We start from the raw sequence: 17721 nt of genomic DNA, 5'->3' as shown, positions 1-17721 counted from the left end.
ATTTAAATTTACTTGTTCTTTATTTTAAATATTGTATTTGTTCCCGGTTTTTGTTTGTTTGTTTGTTTTTTACTTTAAAATAAGATATGTGCAGTGTGCATAGGGATTTGTTCATAGTTTTTTTTATAGTCCGGCCCTCCAATGGTCTGAGGGACAGTGAACTGGCCCCCTGTGTAAAAAGTTTGGGGACCCCTGATTTAGAGATTGGTACAGGTTCCGTCTATGAAGCACCTGGGAATACAGTATCAATGTTTAACTGCTTTAATCATGTTTATATTTCAGCTCTGAGAGCCCTCTTGGGGTTGCCATGGCTCTCCACTACTCCACTGGAGGTAAGCCGGGCAGGTGGCTGTGCTGATCATGACCACTTCACCTTCTAGGGAAAGTGGAGTGTGGCCTACACATCTATCCTTTTACCCACAGTGTCACTGTTGAGATGACCATCTGGCCAGATTTAGGGGCCCCAAGGCAGAAGAAGGGCTGCAGGGGCCCTGGGAAGGCGGACTGGGCATAAGTGTGTAGGTGGGCCCCACCGCTCACATTGTAGAAAGACACCTCCCCAGCCTCAAAGTCCAGGAAGATGCCCACATGGCTGGGGGGCTCTGTCAGGGTGATGGGGGACAGCGGAGGCACATACTTCTTTCCCTTGCACAGCTGCACCACCCAGAATCCATTTTCAGGGGACTTGGGGACTCTATCCTTCCTACTCACATTGTCCCTGCACACACCCAGGGCCCACAGTGCATCCCCAGTGAGATTCATGCCCACTTCCCAGTAGTGCCGCCCTGAGGAGAAGGTCTGGTGGCCCACCGCGCAGGGATAGGCCAGGAACCTGTCCTTGCTGCAGGGTGTGCCATCTGGTGGGGTGCTGAGGTAGCGCCTCTGGCGACTCTCATACAGGAGGAGGTAGGGGTATGCCGTGGCAGGGTCAGGCAGCACATTCTCTGCAGACAGGTCCAGCAACAGGGATAGGGCCAAATTATCCCCATTCTCCCTGGCCCCGCCCTCCCCCCACAAGGCCTCCCCTTGGCTGAGTCTAGCTGTGAGCCTAGGTCCCTGCATGGGCCATACTCAAGCTGTTGATATTGGGTGCCAAGGAGATGAACTGGGGGCCATTTGGGCATCTACTGGAAATGGCCTGGGAGGGTAGAATGTCCCATGAATGTCAAGGCCCCCTGGGTGGCTCTGGCAGAAAGAACTGGCCTCACTTACCGTGGAAACTCTTGAGCACCTCTATCTGCCCTGGGACTCTGCAGACAGTCCTCAGTGCGATGGGGGTGGCCTCTGGGTACTGCACACTCACACTGTTCTTCCTCCAGAGGGAACAGTAACAACTGTCGCCTCTGGCTCCATGTGAAGCCCTCCCTGCCTCCACCTTGGATGGTCACGTACCTGTCCAGTGGTTCCTTCATATCCTGTGAAAACACAGAGCAGAGGAGATCCACAATACCTCATTAGGAATCTGGGACACCCCTCAAGCACCTTGTGTGGACATTGACCTGTATAATAAGGAGACTTGGTAATACTTTCCTGTGACCTTCCCAGTTTCCAGAGTGGATCCCTATCTCTTGGCCACCCAGACCTCCTACTGTCCCCCTGCATGTGAGCAAGGACATGGAAGATGTCCTGCTTTCTACTGCTGGGAAAGCACTGGAGACCCAACACCCTTGGGAGAGACCCAGCCCTATTCCACACTGCAGGCCTTGGGCTGCTCAGGAACGTTTAGTGGGTGGTGAACAGGCTTTTACTGGAAGATTAAGTATTCTCCAAAGTTGGGGCAAGTACATAGTCAAGTGCAGGACACACTGGGGACAAATCCCAAGAGGCCAGGGCAACAGGCATGAAATGTGGTGACCTTGTACAAGGTATCTGCTTCAGTTGTATAAACATGCTGTGTGATAGCTCACAGCATAAAATACATTTTTTTTTTCCCCTCTGGGTTTCATCATTCCACACAGTTCATGAGCCAGTTAAGCACTTGTCGGTCAACATAATCAACCCCACTCCCAGGCCTCAGTGTGCAGGTCAGTTCCTGGCAGGCCTGGGGCACTTTCTCCCCCATTCCAAATACTCTGGGGGGATCACATGACTTGCACCGGGCTGGTGTTTCTGCCTCATATCACCATGTGGATGACAGCTGCCCCTGGGCCAGCCCCTATACCACCCACCCACTGCACCCACTAGAAAGAGAATGCAGAACACACATGTCTAGGACTGAAGACTGTCAGGCTGATTATGTACCCCAAGTCCCCATTTTGGAGCCCAGTCCCCAGGACCTCAGATGGGGCTCTCTTTGGAGATGGGCCTTTAAGAGATGATGAAGGTGAAGTGAGGTCACTAGGGTGGGCTCTAATCCAATAATCCAATGTGACTTGGTATTCTTAGGAGATCAGGACAGATGTACAGAGGGACAACCATATGAGGATACAGAGAGGAGGAGACAGCCATCCACACGCCAAGGAGGGAGGCCTCAGAAGAACCAGTTCTGCCCACACCTGGATTCAGAACGGGGAGAAACAAGTAAATGTTTAAGTCCCCAGACCTTGTTATGTTACATAGCTTGAGCTGATGGAGACTGCCTTACCTGTTGGTCTGTATTTGCCCTGGAGGTTGACCATACCTGGGCTAGAGCTTGTGCCCATCCTACCTAGTCAGGTGAGCAAATGCATCTCACCTGCAGCATCTGCAGTGGCTCCCGCTTGCTATGGTCTTCCAGCTGCAGCAGCAGCACTTCCAGGGAGAAGCTCTGCTGCTCCAGTGCAGCCATGCTCTCCTGCAACCTGGCGGTCGTGTCCTCCTCCTCCTGCCTCAGGTCCTGCAGAAGGTGCTGCTCCTCCTCTACCAGGAGGACAGCCATCTTCTTAAACTCCATCACAATGCGTTGTTTCCGCTCCTTCACTTTCTCCTGTGGGGTGTGGGCCAGAGGTGAGGCACCACCTAGGCACTGCCACCCTATGTCCACTTTTTTGTGTCCACCAACTTGGAGGGGCCACTCTGAGGATACTAGGACATCTCCCTGGGCCCTGATGACCCACAGAAAGCCAGTACAGCTGGCAGGAGGGGGGGGGAGCTGGCAGAGGCCCCACCACTGGGGTGACTCCATGAGCCCCAAATGGCAGCATCCAGGTCTCCATGTACCACTCAGTCCCTGCCTCTCCAGTGCAGCCAGTCTGAGCTGAGTGCACCTTCTCAGTCCTGATTCTGATAGGAATTCCGTTCCTTTCTTGGGTCTTGGGCCACATGCAACAATGAGTCCCACCTTGAGGGTCCGCAGGTTTTGCAGGAGCTGCAGTGCCCTGGGACCTGGGCAGACCTTCCCCCCTGCTCCTCAAGGTCCCAGGACCTGCCTGCCACTCAGTCAAGGCCTGCTGCTCCCTGGTCTGCAGCATCTGGGTCTTCACTATCTCATCCCGTAGGTGCCCCATGTCACCCTCCAGCTTCAGCTGCAGACAACAGACCACAGGATAGGGGTTGGAGGCCCCCTGCACACCTACATCAGGGGGTGCCCTCCGAAGCTGCATCCTAAGGGGAATGGAAATACATCACTCCAAAATATGCCCCATTGGGCAGGAGAGGTTTTTGTTTTGTTTTGTTTTTGTTTTGTTTTTTGTATTTTTCTGAAGCTGGAAACGGGGAGAGACAGTCAGACAGACTCCCGCATGCACCCGACCGGGATCCACCCGGCATGCCCACCAGGGGCGATGCTCTGCCGCGACCAGAGCCACTCTAGCGCCTGGGGCAGAGGCCAAGGAGCCATCCCCAGCGCCCAGGCCATCTTTGCTCCAATGGAGCCTTGGCTGCGGGAGGGGAAGAGAGAGACAGAGAGGAAGGAGGGAGGGTGGAGAAGCAAATGGGCGCTTCTCCTATGTGCCCTGGCCGGGAATTGAACCCGGGTCCCCCACATGCCAGGCCGACGCTCTACCGCTGAGCCAACCGGCCAGGGCCAGGAGAGTTATTTTGAGGTGGAGACAAATGAGAATCAAGAGATGCAGAAAGATGCCTCTGGGGCTCCCATTTTATGATTAACAGCAGAAACAGCTGAGAAATGAGGGCTGCCGTGAGTCTGCCTCCTGTTTTATGGCCGTGAAGGAGGTGGAAAGGGGGTACTACACTGGTGTACTTATCTTCTGTTAGTTTCCCTCACATATTTACTTTCTCTTATGATCTGAATGTTCATGCCTCCCAAAATTCACATGTTAAATCCTAACCCCAAAGGTATAAGAGGTGGGGCCTTTGGGAACTGATGATGAGATCATGAAGGTGGAGCCCTCAGGGATGGGGTTAGTGCCCTTATGAGACCTCAGAGAGCTCCCAGCTCCTTCCTCCAAGCAAAGACAGTGAGAGAAGTCAGCTGTCTATGAACCAGGAAGGGGCCCCCACCCAACCATGCTGGCGCCTTGATCTTGGACTTCCAGTCTCCAGAACCATGAGCACAAAATTCTTGCTATTTAAAAGCCACCCAGCCTGACCAGGCGGTGCCACAGTGGATAGAGCGTCGGACTGGGATGCGGAGGACCCAGGTTCGAGACCCCGAGGTCACCAGCTTGAGTGCGGGCTCATCTGGTTTGAGCAAAGCTCACCAGCTTGGACCCAAGGTTGATGGCTCAAGCAAGGGGTTACTCAGTCTGCTGAAGGCCCGCAGTCAAGGCACATATGAGAAAGCAATCAATGAAAAACTAAGGTGTCGCAATGAAAAACTAATCATTGATGCTTCTCATCTCTCTCCATTTCCATCTGTCTGTCCCTCTCTCTGACTCTTTCTGTCTCTGTAAAAAAAAAAACCAAAAAAAAACCCAACAACAACAACAAAAAAAACCCCAGTCTCGTGTTCTGTGACAGCAGCTGGAATGCACCGAGACACATTCCCAGTCTGCTGCCCTTGGGAGCCTGTCACCTTTCCCTTTGTCACTCCTCCCCAAATGTACTGTTCCTTGTTCAGACACTAGACAAGCTCAAGTAAAATCACCTGTTACTCCTTGTTTTGCTTTCTTTCCTGTGATGTGTGCAGATCACGAGTGTTAAGAGTTTGCCTTTCTCTCCTTGATCTGTCTTTTCTCAGTCTAATTTAGGGTGAGAGAAAAAGCCTTTTCCTTCCCTACAGAGTGTCACCTGGCCTGCCCACACAGAGGACTTTGAGGCCACTTTGTCAGCCAGGGCACCTACATAACTGTGGAGGGGATGCCCAGCTGGCCTTGCCACCTGCCTGCTTTGTTGTGGGAGTTCAGACACTTCCACTGTGGGGTCCAGCATATGGGGCTATTTGTTACAGCAATCATTCTCCTGCCTGAATGATACACTCCTTGACACACACATGTGCACTCGGGCCATCTTGGCCCCTGCTGCCCCTCACCCTTGGGCCCACCTTGTGCTCCTGCACAGCTTCCTCCACTGGGACCACCCTGTGGGGCCGGTGTTCCCGGGACTCCCTGCAGACCACACAGATGGAGCGCTGGTCATCTTCGCAAAAGAGTTTGAGTAGCTCCTGGTGCATCTGGCACAGGTCCCTGCTCTGGAGACCTGGGTGCTGTCGTGCCATCTCAGTCACTTTGGTCAGCAGGCGGTTGGGCCGCAGGTTCCTCTGGGGGGACAGCTCACGGCACTCGGGGCAGGGGAAGGTGCCCCTGCGCTTCCTCCTGCCTTTCTTGCCTTTGGCCTTCTCCCAGGTCATCTGGATGCACTCGCGGCAGAAGTTGTGGCCACAGGTGGTCATCACCGGGTCAGTGAAGTAGTCAAGGCAGATGGAGCATGTTGCCTCCTCCTGCAGCTTCCTGGCAAGTTCCACAGCATCCATGGCTCCTGGGGAGGAAACAGAGTGTCCTGCCACAGCCTCTGCCCAGAGCTCTAGGCACCTGACTTGCTTCATTAAGAGACACAAGTGCCTCTCTGGAAGCTGCCAAAGACACTCTCCATAACCAACCGCCCCCCCAGGCTCCCCTGAGCTGCCCTGATACCTCTCTCTGCTTGGCCATACCCAGTTTTATTCCCTTTAGAGCTGCCCCCCCTCCCCCAGATGTTTGATCTAGTCCAGCATCCTCCATCCCATCTCACCTCACCCCACCTCTGATGAATGTGCAGAATCCTGCTAGGCCAGTTTGGCAAGAAGATCCCTCCTCATATCTCTTCCTAGTGATTTTTCATCACTAACGCCCTCACCCTGCCCCTTACCATCCCCCCCCACTGTTTGGGCTGCATTCAGAGTTGACCCCCTCTTCCTCCCTATTGCAGTAGTCTTGAATTAAGTCTTCCTTACCAGTTTAACAAGTGTCAGAATAAGTTTCTTTTTAAATTTTTTTTTTTCTGAATTTTTCTGAAGCCGGAAATGGGGAGAGACAGTCAGACAGACTCCCGCATGCGCCCAACCGGGATCCACCCGGCATGCCCACCAGGGGGCTATGCTCTGCCCACCAGGGGGCGATGCTCCGCCCCTCTGGGGCATCGCTCTGTTGCGACCAGAGCCACTCTAGCACCTGGGGCAGAGGCCGAGGAGCCATCCCCAGCGCCCGAGCCATCTTTGCTCCAGTGGAGCCTCGGCTGCGGGAGGGGAAGAGAGAGACAGAGAGGAAGGAGAGGGGGAGGGGTGGAGAAGCAGATGGGCGCCTCTCCTGTGTGCCCTGGCCGGGAATCGAACCCGGGACTTCTGCACGCCAGGCCGACGCTCTACCACTGAGCCAACAGGCCAGGGCAGAATAAGTTTCTTTTTAATAGGACATCTATGCAACAAAGGAAAGGGGGACTTTAAGAGGGAAAATCAGAGTTGATAAAATACTCTGCTTGACCAAACTCTGCTCAGGCTCTGGGAACTTTTCAAACAGGCCCTGGGCTTCCATGTTCGTTTCTGTGTTGTCCAAGTTTAGTAAGAATCCCAATATATGGGTTTAGACAGAAGCCCCCTATCCAAATGTTTCCTTTTGGTAATTTCCTATCACCAACCTCACCCTACTCCTTGGCCATAAATCCCCACTGGCCCACCCTGTATTCAGAGTTGAGCTTTTCCTGGGGTTCTATGCTCCTACCCTATTGCATTAGTCCTGCATAAAATGTTTTTACTACTTTAACTAACATACAGCTTTGGTTTTCTTTAACAAGGCGCAGTGCAGAAAACAATCATTCATGCATGCATACAGTACACATACACACATAGAGACACACATGCACAGAGGCACATACACATGAATGCGCACACTTTGGCATTCTGATACCACATCCTTAAAAGTGCATGGGAAGGCAGATCCAAAGCCTTCCCGTGCACCTCATGCGGTGGTCACTGGAGCAAGTCAGAGTACCGTATTTTCCCATGTATAAGGTGCACTCTTTCCAAAAAATTTGGGGTCTAAAACCTGGGTGCATCTTATACAGTGGTTGTAGATTTTTTTACTTGCATTTCCCACTTTTTCTTGCTTGTTTTTGTGCTCATTGTTGAAGACAGAGATTTGTCATCAGACACAGATATGAGGACAAGCTAATGGATGGGAGTTTTGACAGTGTTGAGGAGTTGTATGAATTTTATGATGAATAAAACTTGAGTTCACCTGACCTGTGGTGGCGCAGTGGATAAAGCGTTGACCTGGAATGCCAAGGTCGCCGGTTCAAAACCGTGCACTTGTCTGGTCAAGGCACATATGGGAGTTGATACTTCCAGCTCCCCCCCCTCTAAAAAAATGAATTAAATAAATAAATAAACAAACAAACAAAACAAAACTTCAGTTCAATAACTTTATGTAATCCTTTTTTTTTTTTTTTTTTTTTCAGATTTCAGGCCCCCAAATTAAGGTATGTCTTAGACATGGAAGCATCTTCTCCCTGGGGAAATACAGTAGATCTGAAAGTCATTTCTGAACCACAACAATATCCCGGCTCCCTTCCCTGCTTTCACCCAGAGCAATAGCCCTGATTCCGTAGACATTGTGGGTTCACTTTGTGGAAGCTGCCATTCTCTGCACAGAGTCCTTGGGGTCGGAAACGCTCTCTGCTGCCCACTCACTTGAAGCCCACTGGGCATGGAACCTCTGGTGGGCGCCGCCAGATTCAGGCTCATGGGAAGCTGGCCAAGGACTCTGGGTCAGTGAGGGTGCACAGGCCACCCTCAGTCCTGAAGACGCTCCTGTGTAATTGGGACTAACCCAGGTGATTCCTCTGATTCCAACTGATAACCACCTTCAAAGCTGAGACCTTAGTATATGGGGTGCGTGCCCACAGGGTGACCACCCACTGACCCCTGGCGCTCACCGGGGAGAGGGGTGTATGCCGCCCCAGCCAGGCGCACGGGTCCACAAGCGCAAACAGGTCTCTGGATAACCTGCGTTTGAACCCCAGAGACCGTCGGGGGGCGGTGGCCGCGGGGCGAGGGCTTTGTGGCGTCAGAGGGGGCGGGGCTCAGCGTTGGCTGAGAGGAGGGAAGAAAGAGAGCGGGAAGGACGGAGAGACTGTGTTTGTGCTCACTCCTTAGGATGGAGATGGGACAGGGAGGGTAGGAAGAAGGTGGGGATGGGGACTTGAGACTACTGACCTGCAGGGGCGGGAGCAGACTTGGCCAGGGGTGGAAGGTGGAGGAAACTGCCCAGGGGAAGGGGAAGGGTTTGGGGCAGAACAACGGGGGTGGGCTAGGGTGAGGACAGGGACTGGATGTTTGTCCAGGAGGGGGTAGGCGAGTTGGGGGGCAAGGAAAGGGCACCCGGAGTGGAGATTGGGGGAAGCTTTAAGAAAGGGGGAGGGGTAAGCTGGACGACCAGGCGTTGGGAGTGAAGTGAGGGTGGAAGAGACAGCAGAAACTGGCGTCCTGTTGGGGAGGTGTTGGGGTCGTTGGTAGAGGTGATGAGGGTCATGGGCCCCAGGAAGCCCCAGAAGCACAGTGTGAGGGCGGGGGCGGCGTGCAGACCCGGGTTAGGAGGGGTGGGCTGGCTTCAGAAGGGCACGGGGCACAGTGTGCCCATGGGGGTCTTGCCAGAGTCCGGAGGTGGTTTTGCTGGGTCGCTACCTCCCAACTCTGACACCCTGGCTGTTGACTGTGCGCACCCCAGTCCGAGCCCCCATGGGTTCTCAAGCACAGTGCCAGGTGCTGGCTGTGAAATCGTGGACAAGCATGAAAAGAACATTTCATCAACTTGGATTGCTTCACAGCACGTGATGCCAACCTTTTCCACTAGGTTAGGGTCATGGGCAGTCAGCTCCTTACTCACAGGTTCCCATAAATTCTCATTAACTGGCATTTCCTATAAATAAGTCTTTGCAATGGCAAACAAATGGCACATGGATTTTTCTATCCCACCCCCTAAAAGTGCCGATTCCCATCTGTATGGCCAGTAGCCACTGCCACCATCACAGCTGCCTGGCCAACGCAGGTTCAGGTTTGATTCTGATAGACGGTAATGAAACAACAGAGCCAAGAACTGGTGGGCCATTAGCTTTAATCCTAGCTTGTACCCAGCAGGCGAGAAATACACACAGTGGGAAAACACTTCCTTTTCTTTTCAGGGCTCCCAAAGCCACTGACTTATCCGAGTTTCCTAGAATCAAAGGTATGTACCTCACCAGCCTTAGTCACCTCTGTTCCCCATCTCCTTCTCTCTGTACAAACTGGCTTCTCCTTCAGCACTCCAGCATCTTGGCTGCTTCTCCTCTGCAATGCTAATTTCAGAAACTCAGAGAGAGAGCTCCTGGTCTCCCTTATTTTATAGTGTAGAAATTAAAGCCTTTAAGCCAGTACAGGTATACAAATAAGGAAGTCTCTGATACAAAGCCACTTATCTGAGGCATTATGGGATTCCTCATGAGAGTGCACCACTTCATGTTATGCAACAGTCAAGGGTGTGGGGAAAAGCTTAGTGTTGAGGAGATTTTAGTATTAAAAAGGTGGGAAAGGCCTGACCAGGTGGTGGTGCAGTGGATAGAGCGTCGGACTGGGTTGCTGAGGACCCAGGTTCGAGACCCCGAGGTCGCCAGCTTGAGCGTGGGCACAAAAAGCTCACCAGCTTGGACCCAAGGTCTCTGGCTGCAAGGGGTTACTCAGTCTGCTGAGGGCCCGTGGTCAAGGCACATGTGGGAAAGCAATCAATGAACAACTAAGATGTCGCAATGCGCAATGAAAAACTGATGATTGATGCTTCTCATCTCTCTGTTCCTGTCTGTCTGTCCCTGTCTATCCCTCACTCTGACTCTCTATCTGTAAAAAAATAAAATTAAATTAAAAAAAAAAAAGGGTGGGAAAGGCTTAGCCTTAAAACTAAACCTTAGGTTGGCCTGACCTGTGGTGGCGCAGTGGATAAAGCGTCGACCTGGAAATGCTGAGGTTGCTGGTTTGAAACTCTGGGCTTGCCAATTCCTCCCCCCTGTCTCTCTCTCTTCTCTCTCTCTCTCCCTCTCTCTCTCCTCTCTAAAATGAATAAATAAAATAAAATAATTAAAAAAAAAACTAAGCCTTAGGTTATGTTGGGCAGATAAAATATATTATGCTCACTTTGTTAAAGATGGCGCTGCCCACGTGAAAGCCATTGCCCAGGTGATATTAATGTGTGTTGGGGGCGGGCTGTGGGCAGGCGAATCCTTGTAGCTTGGGGCTTGGTTTTGGGATTAAGCCTTTCCCACCCTTTTTGCTGTGGGGTGGTACAATCCCATCATGCCCCAGATAAGTGACTTTGTATTAGAGACTTCCCTATTTTGTATATTGGATTAAAGGTTTGGATTTCTACACTATAAAATGGGGGCAGAACGGGAGCTTGCTTGGTTCCTGAGATTATCATTAGAGGAGAGAGCAGAGCAGAGAGCAGAAGGAGGCCACGTGGAGTAGGCCAGGAGAAGCAGCCAAGGTGGCGGAGTGTTGAGTGAGAGGCCAGTTTGTGTAGAGTTTGTGCAGGGAGAAGGAAGGAGATGGGGAACAGAGGTGAATAAGTCTGGTGAGCTAGAAACCTTTGATTCTAGGAAACTCAGATAAATCAGTAGCTTTGTGAACATTGAATGTGAGTGGGTTTTGGAACCCAGTGTGTGTTGTACTTGCCCGCCGGGTGCAAGGTAGGATTAAAGATGATGGCTCATCAGTTCTTGGCTCCATTGTTTCTTTACCGACTGTCCAAATCCAATGCGAACCTGCATGAGCCAGGCTGCTCTGATGGTGGCCTTGGATACTGGCTTTACAGGCTATAAGAACCCTGCCTGCTTACAGCCTGTCCCCCACACCCATGTATATCATATTTGCAAACTTATTTGACCCACACCACCATATAAAATAGCTAAAGTTAACACTTGCTACACACTGATCCTGATGAGAGGAAGGAAGTGAGAGAGGGTCTGCATGGAGGCAGCACCATGAAACTGGACACCGCTAGGGTTACTGCGGATGCATTTTAATCATTGGGGTTGTGGGTTTTTGGAAGGTGCACATGAAATTACAGGGCTTGCTGGGGGGCTCTGGGGAGGGGTACCTAATGTCTCTTACAGTATTGCAAAAAAGGCAGGCAGCCAAGCAGCCTTTATCTCCTGGACAAGTCTCAGCACTCCCTGGCACAAAGAGGCTGTTATCACACCACATAGAAGACATTCACCTGACAGGGGCTGGTGATCATACTCTCCAAGGCCCTGTCACCACTACACAGGCCCCTGGACCCCTGACCCTTTCATACAGGACCCAAGATGACACAAGCGATGGCCTGCATCCCGCTGGAGATAACCGGGTCCCTTCCCTGTATGGCCCTTCCCAAATGCATGTGAAGGCCAAAGTGGCTCCTGTGACAATTTCCATTTTATTTCAGCAAAATGAAAAGACAAGGCCTGCAATTAAATCTCAGTGGTAAAGTGTGAATGAGGGACAGATGGGCACAGCTGCAGACGCAGGACAAGGAACATGCCCGAACTGCAGCAGCACTCGGTGTGAGTGCCCCGGGCCTCAGACGTGTGCCCTCAGTGGTGGGACTGGCCTCCCCTCCTCGCGTGTGTGCCATGCATTTCGATTATTTCCTATCTAAGCACAGGACTGAAAGCACCTTAAGGGGTGTTGGTCAAATAAGTTTGTAAATATGATATATATGTTTGCTCGCTTGTAGTTTGCATTGGGTGTGGGGGACAGGCTCTAAGCTGGCAAGGTTGTTATAGCCTAAGGTTTAGTTTTAAGACTAAGCTTTTCCCCACACCCTTGACCAGGCCTGGCCAACAGTTTTTGTCCCTGGGCCAGATTAGAAAGAAAACTTTTTTCACGGGCCGGATGAAATATTAAAATTAAAAAATGTTAAATACAAAAATGATTCGTTTAAGTAAACAAAATTTTATTGTGTAATTTGTTTATGAATAAATGTGAGTGAAAAAAATTTTAATATACAATATTATTTTAATAAAAATATAATTACATACCGTATAAATATCCAAACTATTTTGCAATCATTCGAAACAATATTAAATTAATAGAATGAGCTTGAAGGGGTTATATCAGAAATAAAACAATTATTTTGTTTTACAAACAGCCTGGACACGTTTTCAGTTATCAACTTCAGCTATTGTCTATGCCACAATGCCACTTGATTCAGCACACTTGACCACAAAAATAACAAATTGTTTGACCTTGGGAGTGCACTGGCAAACCCCGCCTAAAAGAATGTGGGTTTCACATCACTGCTAAACATCAAACTGTTCTTATCGAGTACAGATGAGTACAAAAGTTGTAAATCTTTATAATGGAATTTTTTTTAAAATAAAGAAGTATCACGAATCCATTCGACCAATTATTGGAAGTTAACTCTAGATTGGTCACATGCAGAATTCTTTTCCGTGTATCACTATCTTCTTAAATATCTTGATTTTCAATCATCAAAGAACCTTCCGCTTTTGAGTAGCTGACATTTTAAAGCGAAGAATGTTAAAAATTTAATTGCAGGTTGCATAAACTCATTACGCGGGCTGGATCCGGCCCATGGGCCGTATGTTGGCCATGCCTGCCTTGACATGATGGGGTGGTGCACTCTCATGAGGAATCCCATTTATGCCTCAGATAAGTGACTTTGTATCAGAGACTTCCTTGTTTGTATGTTCCATTAAAGGTTTTAATTTCTATGCTATAAAATGGGGCAGAGGAGCCCATTGCAGGAGGAGAGCAGAGAAAGGCCACGTGGAGAAGAGGAGAAGCAGCCAAGATGGCAGAATACTGAGGGAGAAGCCAGTTTGTACAGAGAGAAGAAGATGGGGAAAGAGGTTGTAAAGCCAGTGGGCACGGCCACCATCACAGCCGTCTGGCCCATGCAGGTTTGCATTAGATTTGGACAGATAGTAATGAAACAATGGAGCCAAGAACTGGTGGGCCATTAGCGTTAAAACTAGCTTGCACCCAGTGGGCAAGTAAAAACACACACTGGGCTCCAAAACCCACTCATTCAGTGCTCACAAAGCTACTGACTTATCCAAGTTTCCTAGAATCAAAGGTCTCTAGCTCGCTAGCCTTATTCACCTCTGTTCCACATCTCCTTCTCTCTGCACATACTGGCTTCCTTCAACACTCCACCATCTTGGCTGCTTCTCCTGGCCTCCTCCATGTGGCCTCTCTCTGCTCTCCTCTCTGCCCTCTCCTCTAATGCTAATCTCAGGAACCCACAGAGAGAGCAAGCTCCTGGTCTGCCCCACTATAGTGTAGAAACCAAAACCTTTAATCCAATATACAAACAAGGAAGTTTCTGATACAAAGTCACTTATGTGAGGCATAATGGGATTCCTCATTAGAGTGCACCACTCTACATCAAAAAGGGTGGGAAAGGCTTAGTCCTAAAACCAAGCCTTAGGCTATAAGAATCCTGCCTGCTTACAGCCTGTCCCCCTACACCCAATACAAACTATAAGTGAGCAAACATATATATCATATTTAATTTTATTTATTTATTTATTTATTTATTTATTTATTTATTTTACAGAGACAGAGAGTGAGTCAGAGAGAGGGATAGACAGGGACAGACAGGCAGGAATGGAGAGAGATGAGAAGCATCAATCATTAGTTTTTCATTGCGCATTGCAACACCTTAGTCATTCATTGATTGCTTTCTCATATGTGCCTTGACCGTGGGTCTTCAGCAGACCGAGTAACCCCTTGTTGGACCCAGCAACCTTGGGTTCAAGCTGGTAGGCTTTTGCTCAAACCAGATGAGCTCGTGCTCAAGCTGGCGACCTTGGGGTCTCGAACCTGGGTCCTCTGCATCCCAGTCCGACGCTCTATCCACTGCTCCACTGCCTGGTCAGGCAAAGAGGAGTTTTACCCATCTCTTCTTAGGGTTTTTTTTATTTATTCATTTTAGAGCGGAGAGAGAGAAGGAGAGAGAGAGAGGAGGAGCTGGAAGCATCAACTCCCATATGTGCCTTGACCAGGCAAGCCCAGGGTTTTGAACCGGCGACCTCAGCATATATATCATATTTAAAACTTATTTGACCAACAGAGGTGAATAAGGCTGGTGAGATACAAACCTTTGATTCTAGGAAACTCGGATAAGTCAGTGGCTTTGGGAGCTCTGAATGGAAAGGGAAGTGTTTTTCCACTGTGTATTTCTTGCCTGCCAGGTGCAAGCTAGGATTAAAGCTAATGACCCACCAGTTCTTGACTTTGTTGTTTCATTACTGTCTGTCCGAATCAAATGCAAACCTGCATGGGCCAGGCGGCTGTGATGGTGGCCATGGCTACTGGCCATACAGGGGTGTTGAAAGTGAATTGAGTAGCTTCCAGCAATATTTGAGGAGATACAGAAAACATGTAGATCTGAAAACAGACTTTTGTGTAAAAAACATTAAGAAGTTTGGATTTTTGAGCCCTAGCTTGAGTCTCTTGGCTTGCTACTTTAATTTTTCTACTGAAAAACCTGGTATTTAGTGTTTGGCTCTGCTGCATGTTGAATGGGCCAACTCCTCTACTTGGTAACTGTTGGGCAGATAAAATATATTATGCTCACTTTGTTAAAGATGGTGCTGCCCACATGGAAGCCCGTCGCTCAGGTGATATTAATGTGTGTTGGGGGTGGGCTGTGGGCAGACAGGATCCTTGTAGCCTGGGGCTTGGTTTTAGGACTAAGCCTTTCCCACCCTTTTTGATGTGGGGTGGTGCAATCCCATCATGCCTCAGATAAGTGACTTTGTATTAGAGACTTTCCTATTTTGTATATTGGATTAAAGGTTTTGATTTCTGCACTATAAAGTGGGGCAGACAAGGAGCTTGCTCTCTCGGTTCCTGAGATTAGCATTAGAGAGGAGAGCAAAGAAAGGCCACATGGAGGAGACCAGGAGAAGCAGCCAAGATGGCAGAGTGTTGAAGGAGAAGCCAGTTTGTGCAGAGTTTGTGCAGAGAGAAGATGAGGAACAGAGGTGAATGAGACTGGTGAGGTTAGAATCCTTTGATTCTAGGGAACTCGGATAAGTCAGTGGCTTTGTGAGCACTGAATAAGTGGGCTTTAGAGCCCAGTGTGTGTTTTTACTTGCCTGCCGGGTGCAAGCTAGGATTAAAGCTAATGGCCCACCAGTTTTTGGCTTCATTGTTTCATTACCATCTGTCCGAATCCAATGCGAACCTGCATGGGCCAGGCGGCTGTGATGGTGGCTGTGGATACTGGCTTAACAGTAACGTTTGTAGGCATTCCTTTGAGACACACAGGACTGGAACCAGAGGGTCAAGGGCTTTCATGAGGCTTCCTTTGACCGAACAGTGCCAGACTGGCTCCTGAGTCCTCCCTTGTGTTATTGTGATTTATAGTAAGGAATAGATAAAACCCTTGAGATTTCCTAAACGATGAGAGCCATAAAGGATGTTTTGTTGTTTTTTGTTTTGTTTTGTTTTGTTTTTTTTACAGAGACAGAGAGAGAGAGTCAGAGTGAGGGATAGACAGGGACAGACAGGAACGGAGAGATGAGAAGCATCAATCATTAGTTTTTCATTGTGCATTGCGACACCTTAGTTGTTCATTGATTGCTCTCTCATATGTGCCTTGACCATGGGCCTTCAGCAGATCGAGTAACCCCTTGCTTGAGCCAGCGACCTTGGGTCCAAGCTGGTGAGTTTTTGCTCAAACCATATGAGCCTGCGCTCAAGCTGGCGACCTCGGGGTCTCGAACTTGGGTCCTTCCACATCCCAGTCTGATGCTCTATCCACTGCGCCACCGCCTGGTCAGGCAAGGATGTTTTGTTTTTGAATGAGGTGATTTTGTAAAGACCTGAAGGATATGGGCTGATTTTCAAAGGAAACAACCATGTGATTAGGGATTTGGAACTCTCAATGCTACCCTTATCTCAGGAGAGGGGAAGTAACTGGAGATGGAATTGATCACCAGTAGCCAATCATTTAGTCAATTATGTCTATGAAATGAAGCCTCCATGGATACCCAAAGTATTGGAATATGTTGGGTAAACAGGTGTGAAACGTGTGTGTTAGGTTTGCTTGCTTGTATTTTGCCTAAATTGTTGCATTAGTATGGGGCAGTATCATCTGTGTATAGCAATGGTAGTCAACCTGGTCCCTACCACCCACTAGTGGGCGTTCCAGTTTTCATGGTGGGCCATAGCGGAGCAACCAAAGTAGAAATAAAAAGGTAGATTTAACTAAAGTAAGTTGTCTTATAAAGATTTATTCTGCCAAACTTAGTGAAAATCTGACATAAAGTACTTGGTAAGTAATTATTATTATATGCTTTAACTTGCTGTAACTCTGCTTTATAAATTTTATAAAGTAAAGTTATTTCCCTACTTTATAAATCACCATTACTGTGGAACCGGTGGGCAGTTAGAAAATTTTACTACTAACAGAGATACAAAAGTGGGCGGTAGGTATTAAAAGGTTGACTACTCTGGTTATAGTCTGTGGAAAGCTGCAGTGCTTGCCGTCAGGGTGGCGGATTGCAAATTGTGGACTGTCTGCTTCCTTGGTGATAGAATCAATCAGAGTCTGAAAGACCAGAGTAACAGGCTTTAATGAAAGGAAACCTGCCAGGCTTTCTTGTAAGGGAGAGCAGTAACCCATTCTCTAACAGGTAGGGTAAAATAGGGGATTTGAGGGTGGGGGATGGTAATCATTAAGAAAAAATGTATCTTTCAGCAATTTATGTAAGATTAACCATAAATAAGCTAGGGGACTTTCCACACCCAAGTTAGTCATGCGGATGCCTGCAGGAAGGTGATCTGGAACATCTAGTCTGTCAATGTCCCTTCATCCACTTAAGGGAGGAGGGGGTCATGGCCCCCACCTGCAACCATATCACTTGGCAAGGAGCTACTGTTCTCTATTGTTTACCGGAGAAGGGGTATATCCCGCAGGCCTGTTTTGCTGGTGAGTGCTGAGGTTGGTGGGGGCCTGAGAGTCTGGAGCAGGGGTCGGGAACCTATGGCTCGTGAGCCAGATGTGGCTCTTTAGATGGCTGCATCTGGCTCACAGTCAAGTCTTTAATAAAAATATAATAATGTTAAAAATATAAAACATCCTCATGTATTACAATCCATTCATTTCCTACTGCTCATGTTCATGGTTGCGGGTGGCTGGAGTCAATCACACCTGTCCTCTGGGACAACACCAATTTTTTATTGGATAATGCATAAGGTACACTGGTCATTGTGCGGCTTTCAAGGAATTACATTTTAAAATATGTGGCATTCATAGCTCTCTCAGCCAAAAAGTTTCCCAACCCCTGGTCTGGAGGGTTAGTCCAGAGAAGGAGTCCAAGTTGTGGAACCAGAGACCTAGTAGGGGCTTGGGAGTCCAGAGAAGAGGGAAGCAGTTTTCCTTGCCT

The 17721-nt window shown here is 49.1% G+C and overlaps 1 protein-coding gene across 1 annotated transcript; it reads right to left on the bottom strand.

Moving 5' to 3' along the window:
- Positions 1-405: 405 nt before the first annotated feature.
- On the bottom strand, positions 406-5791 carry TRIM17 (tripartite motif containing 17). The gene is made up of 6 exons (XM_066266156.1): positions 5363-5791; positions 3348-3443; positions 2675-2905; positions 1393-1415; positions 1213-1313; positions 406-944 (listed from the first exon to the last, which is right to left on the bottom strand). The coding sequence occupies exons 1-6, from the start codon at positions 5789-5791 to the stop codon at positions 406-408; spliced, it is 1419 nt and encodes a 472-aa protein (XP_066122253.1).
- Positions 5792-17721: the final 11930 nt, after the last annotated feature.

The sequence above is a fragment of the Saccopteryx bilineata genome, chromosome 1 (assembly GCF_036850765.1).
Source record: "Saccopteryx bilineata isolate mSacBil1 chromosome 1, mSacBil1_pri_phased_curated, whole genome shotgun sequence".
Lineage (NCBI taxonomy): Eukaryota > Metazoa > Chordata > Mammalia > Chiroptera > Emballonuridae > Saccopteryx > Saccopteryx bilineata.
This window is presented reverse-complemented; position numbering and strand designations above follow the sequence as displayed.

What these genes read in the sequence shown, in the direction of transcription:
- TRIM17 (XM_066266156.1), bottom strand. Translation starts at nt 5,791, where the DNA reads ATGGATGCTGTGGAACTTGCCAGGAAGCTGCAGGAGGAGGCAACATGC. An exon ending in ATGAAGGAACCACTGGACAG is followed by an intron (nt 1,314 to 1,392) that starts GTACGTGACCAT and finishes TTCCCTCTGGAG; the next exon opens with GAAGAACAGTGTGAGTGTGC. An exon ending in GGTGCTCAAGAGTTTCCACG is followed by an intron (nt 945 to 1,212) that starts GTAAGTGAGGCC and finishes ACCTGTCTGCAG; the next exon opens with AGAATGTGCTGCCTGACCCT.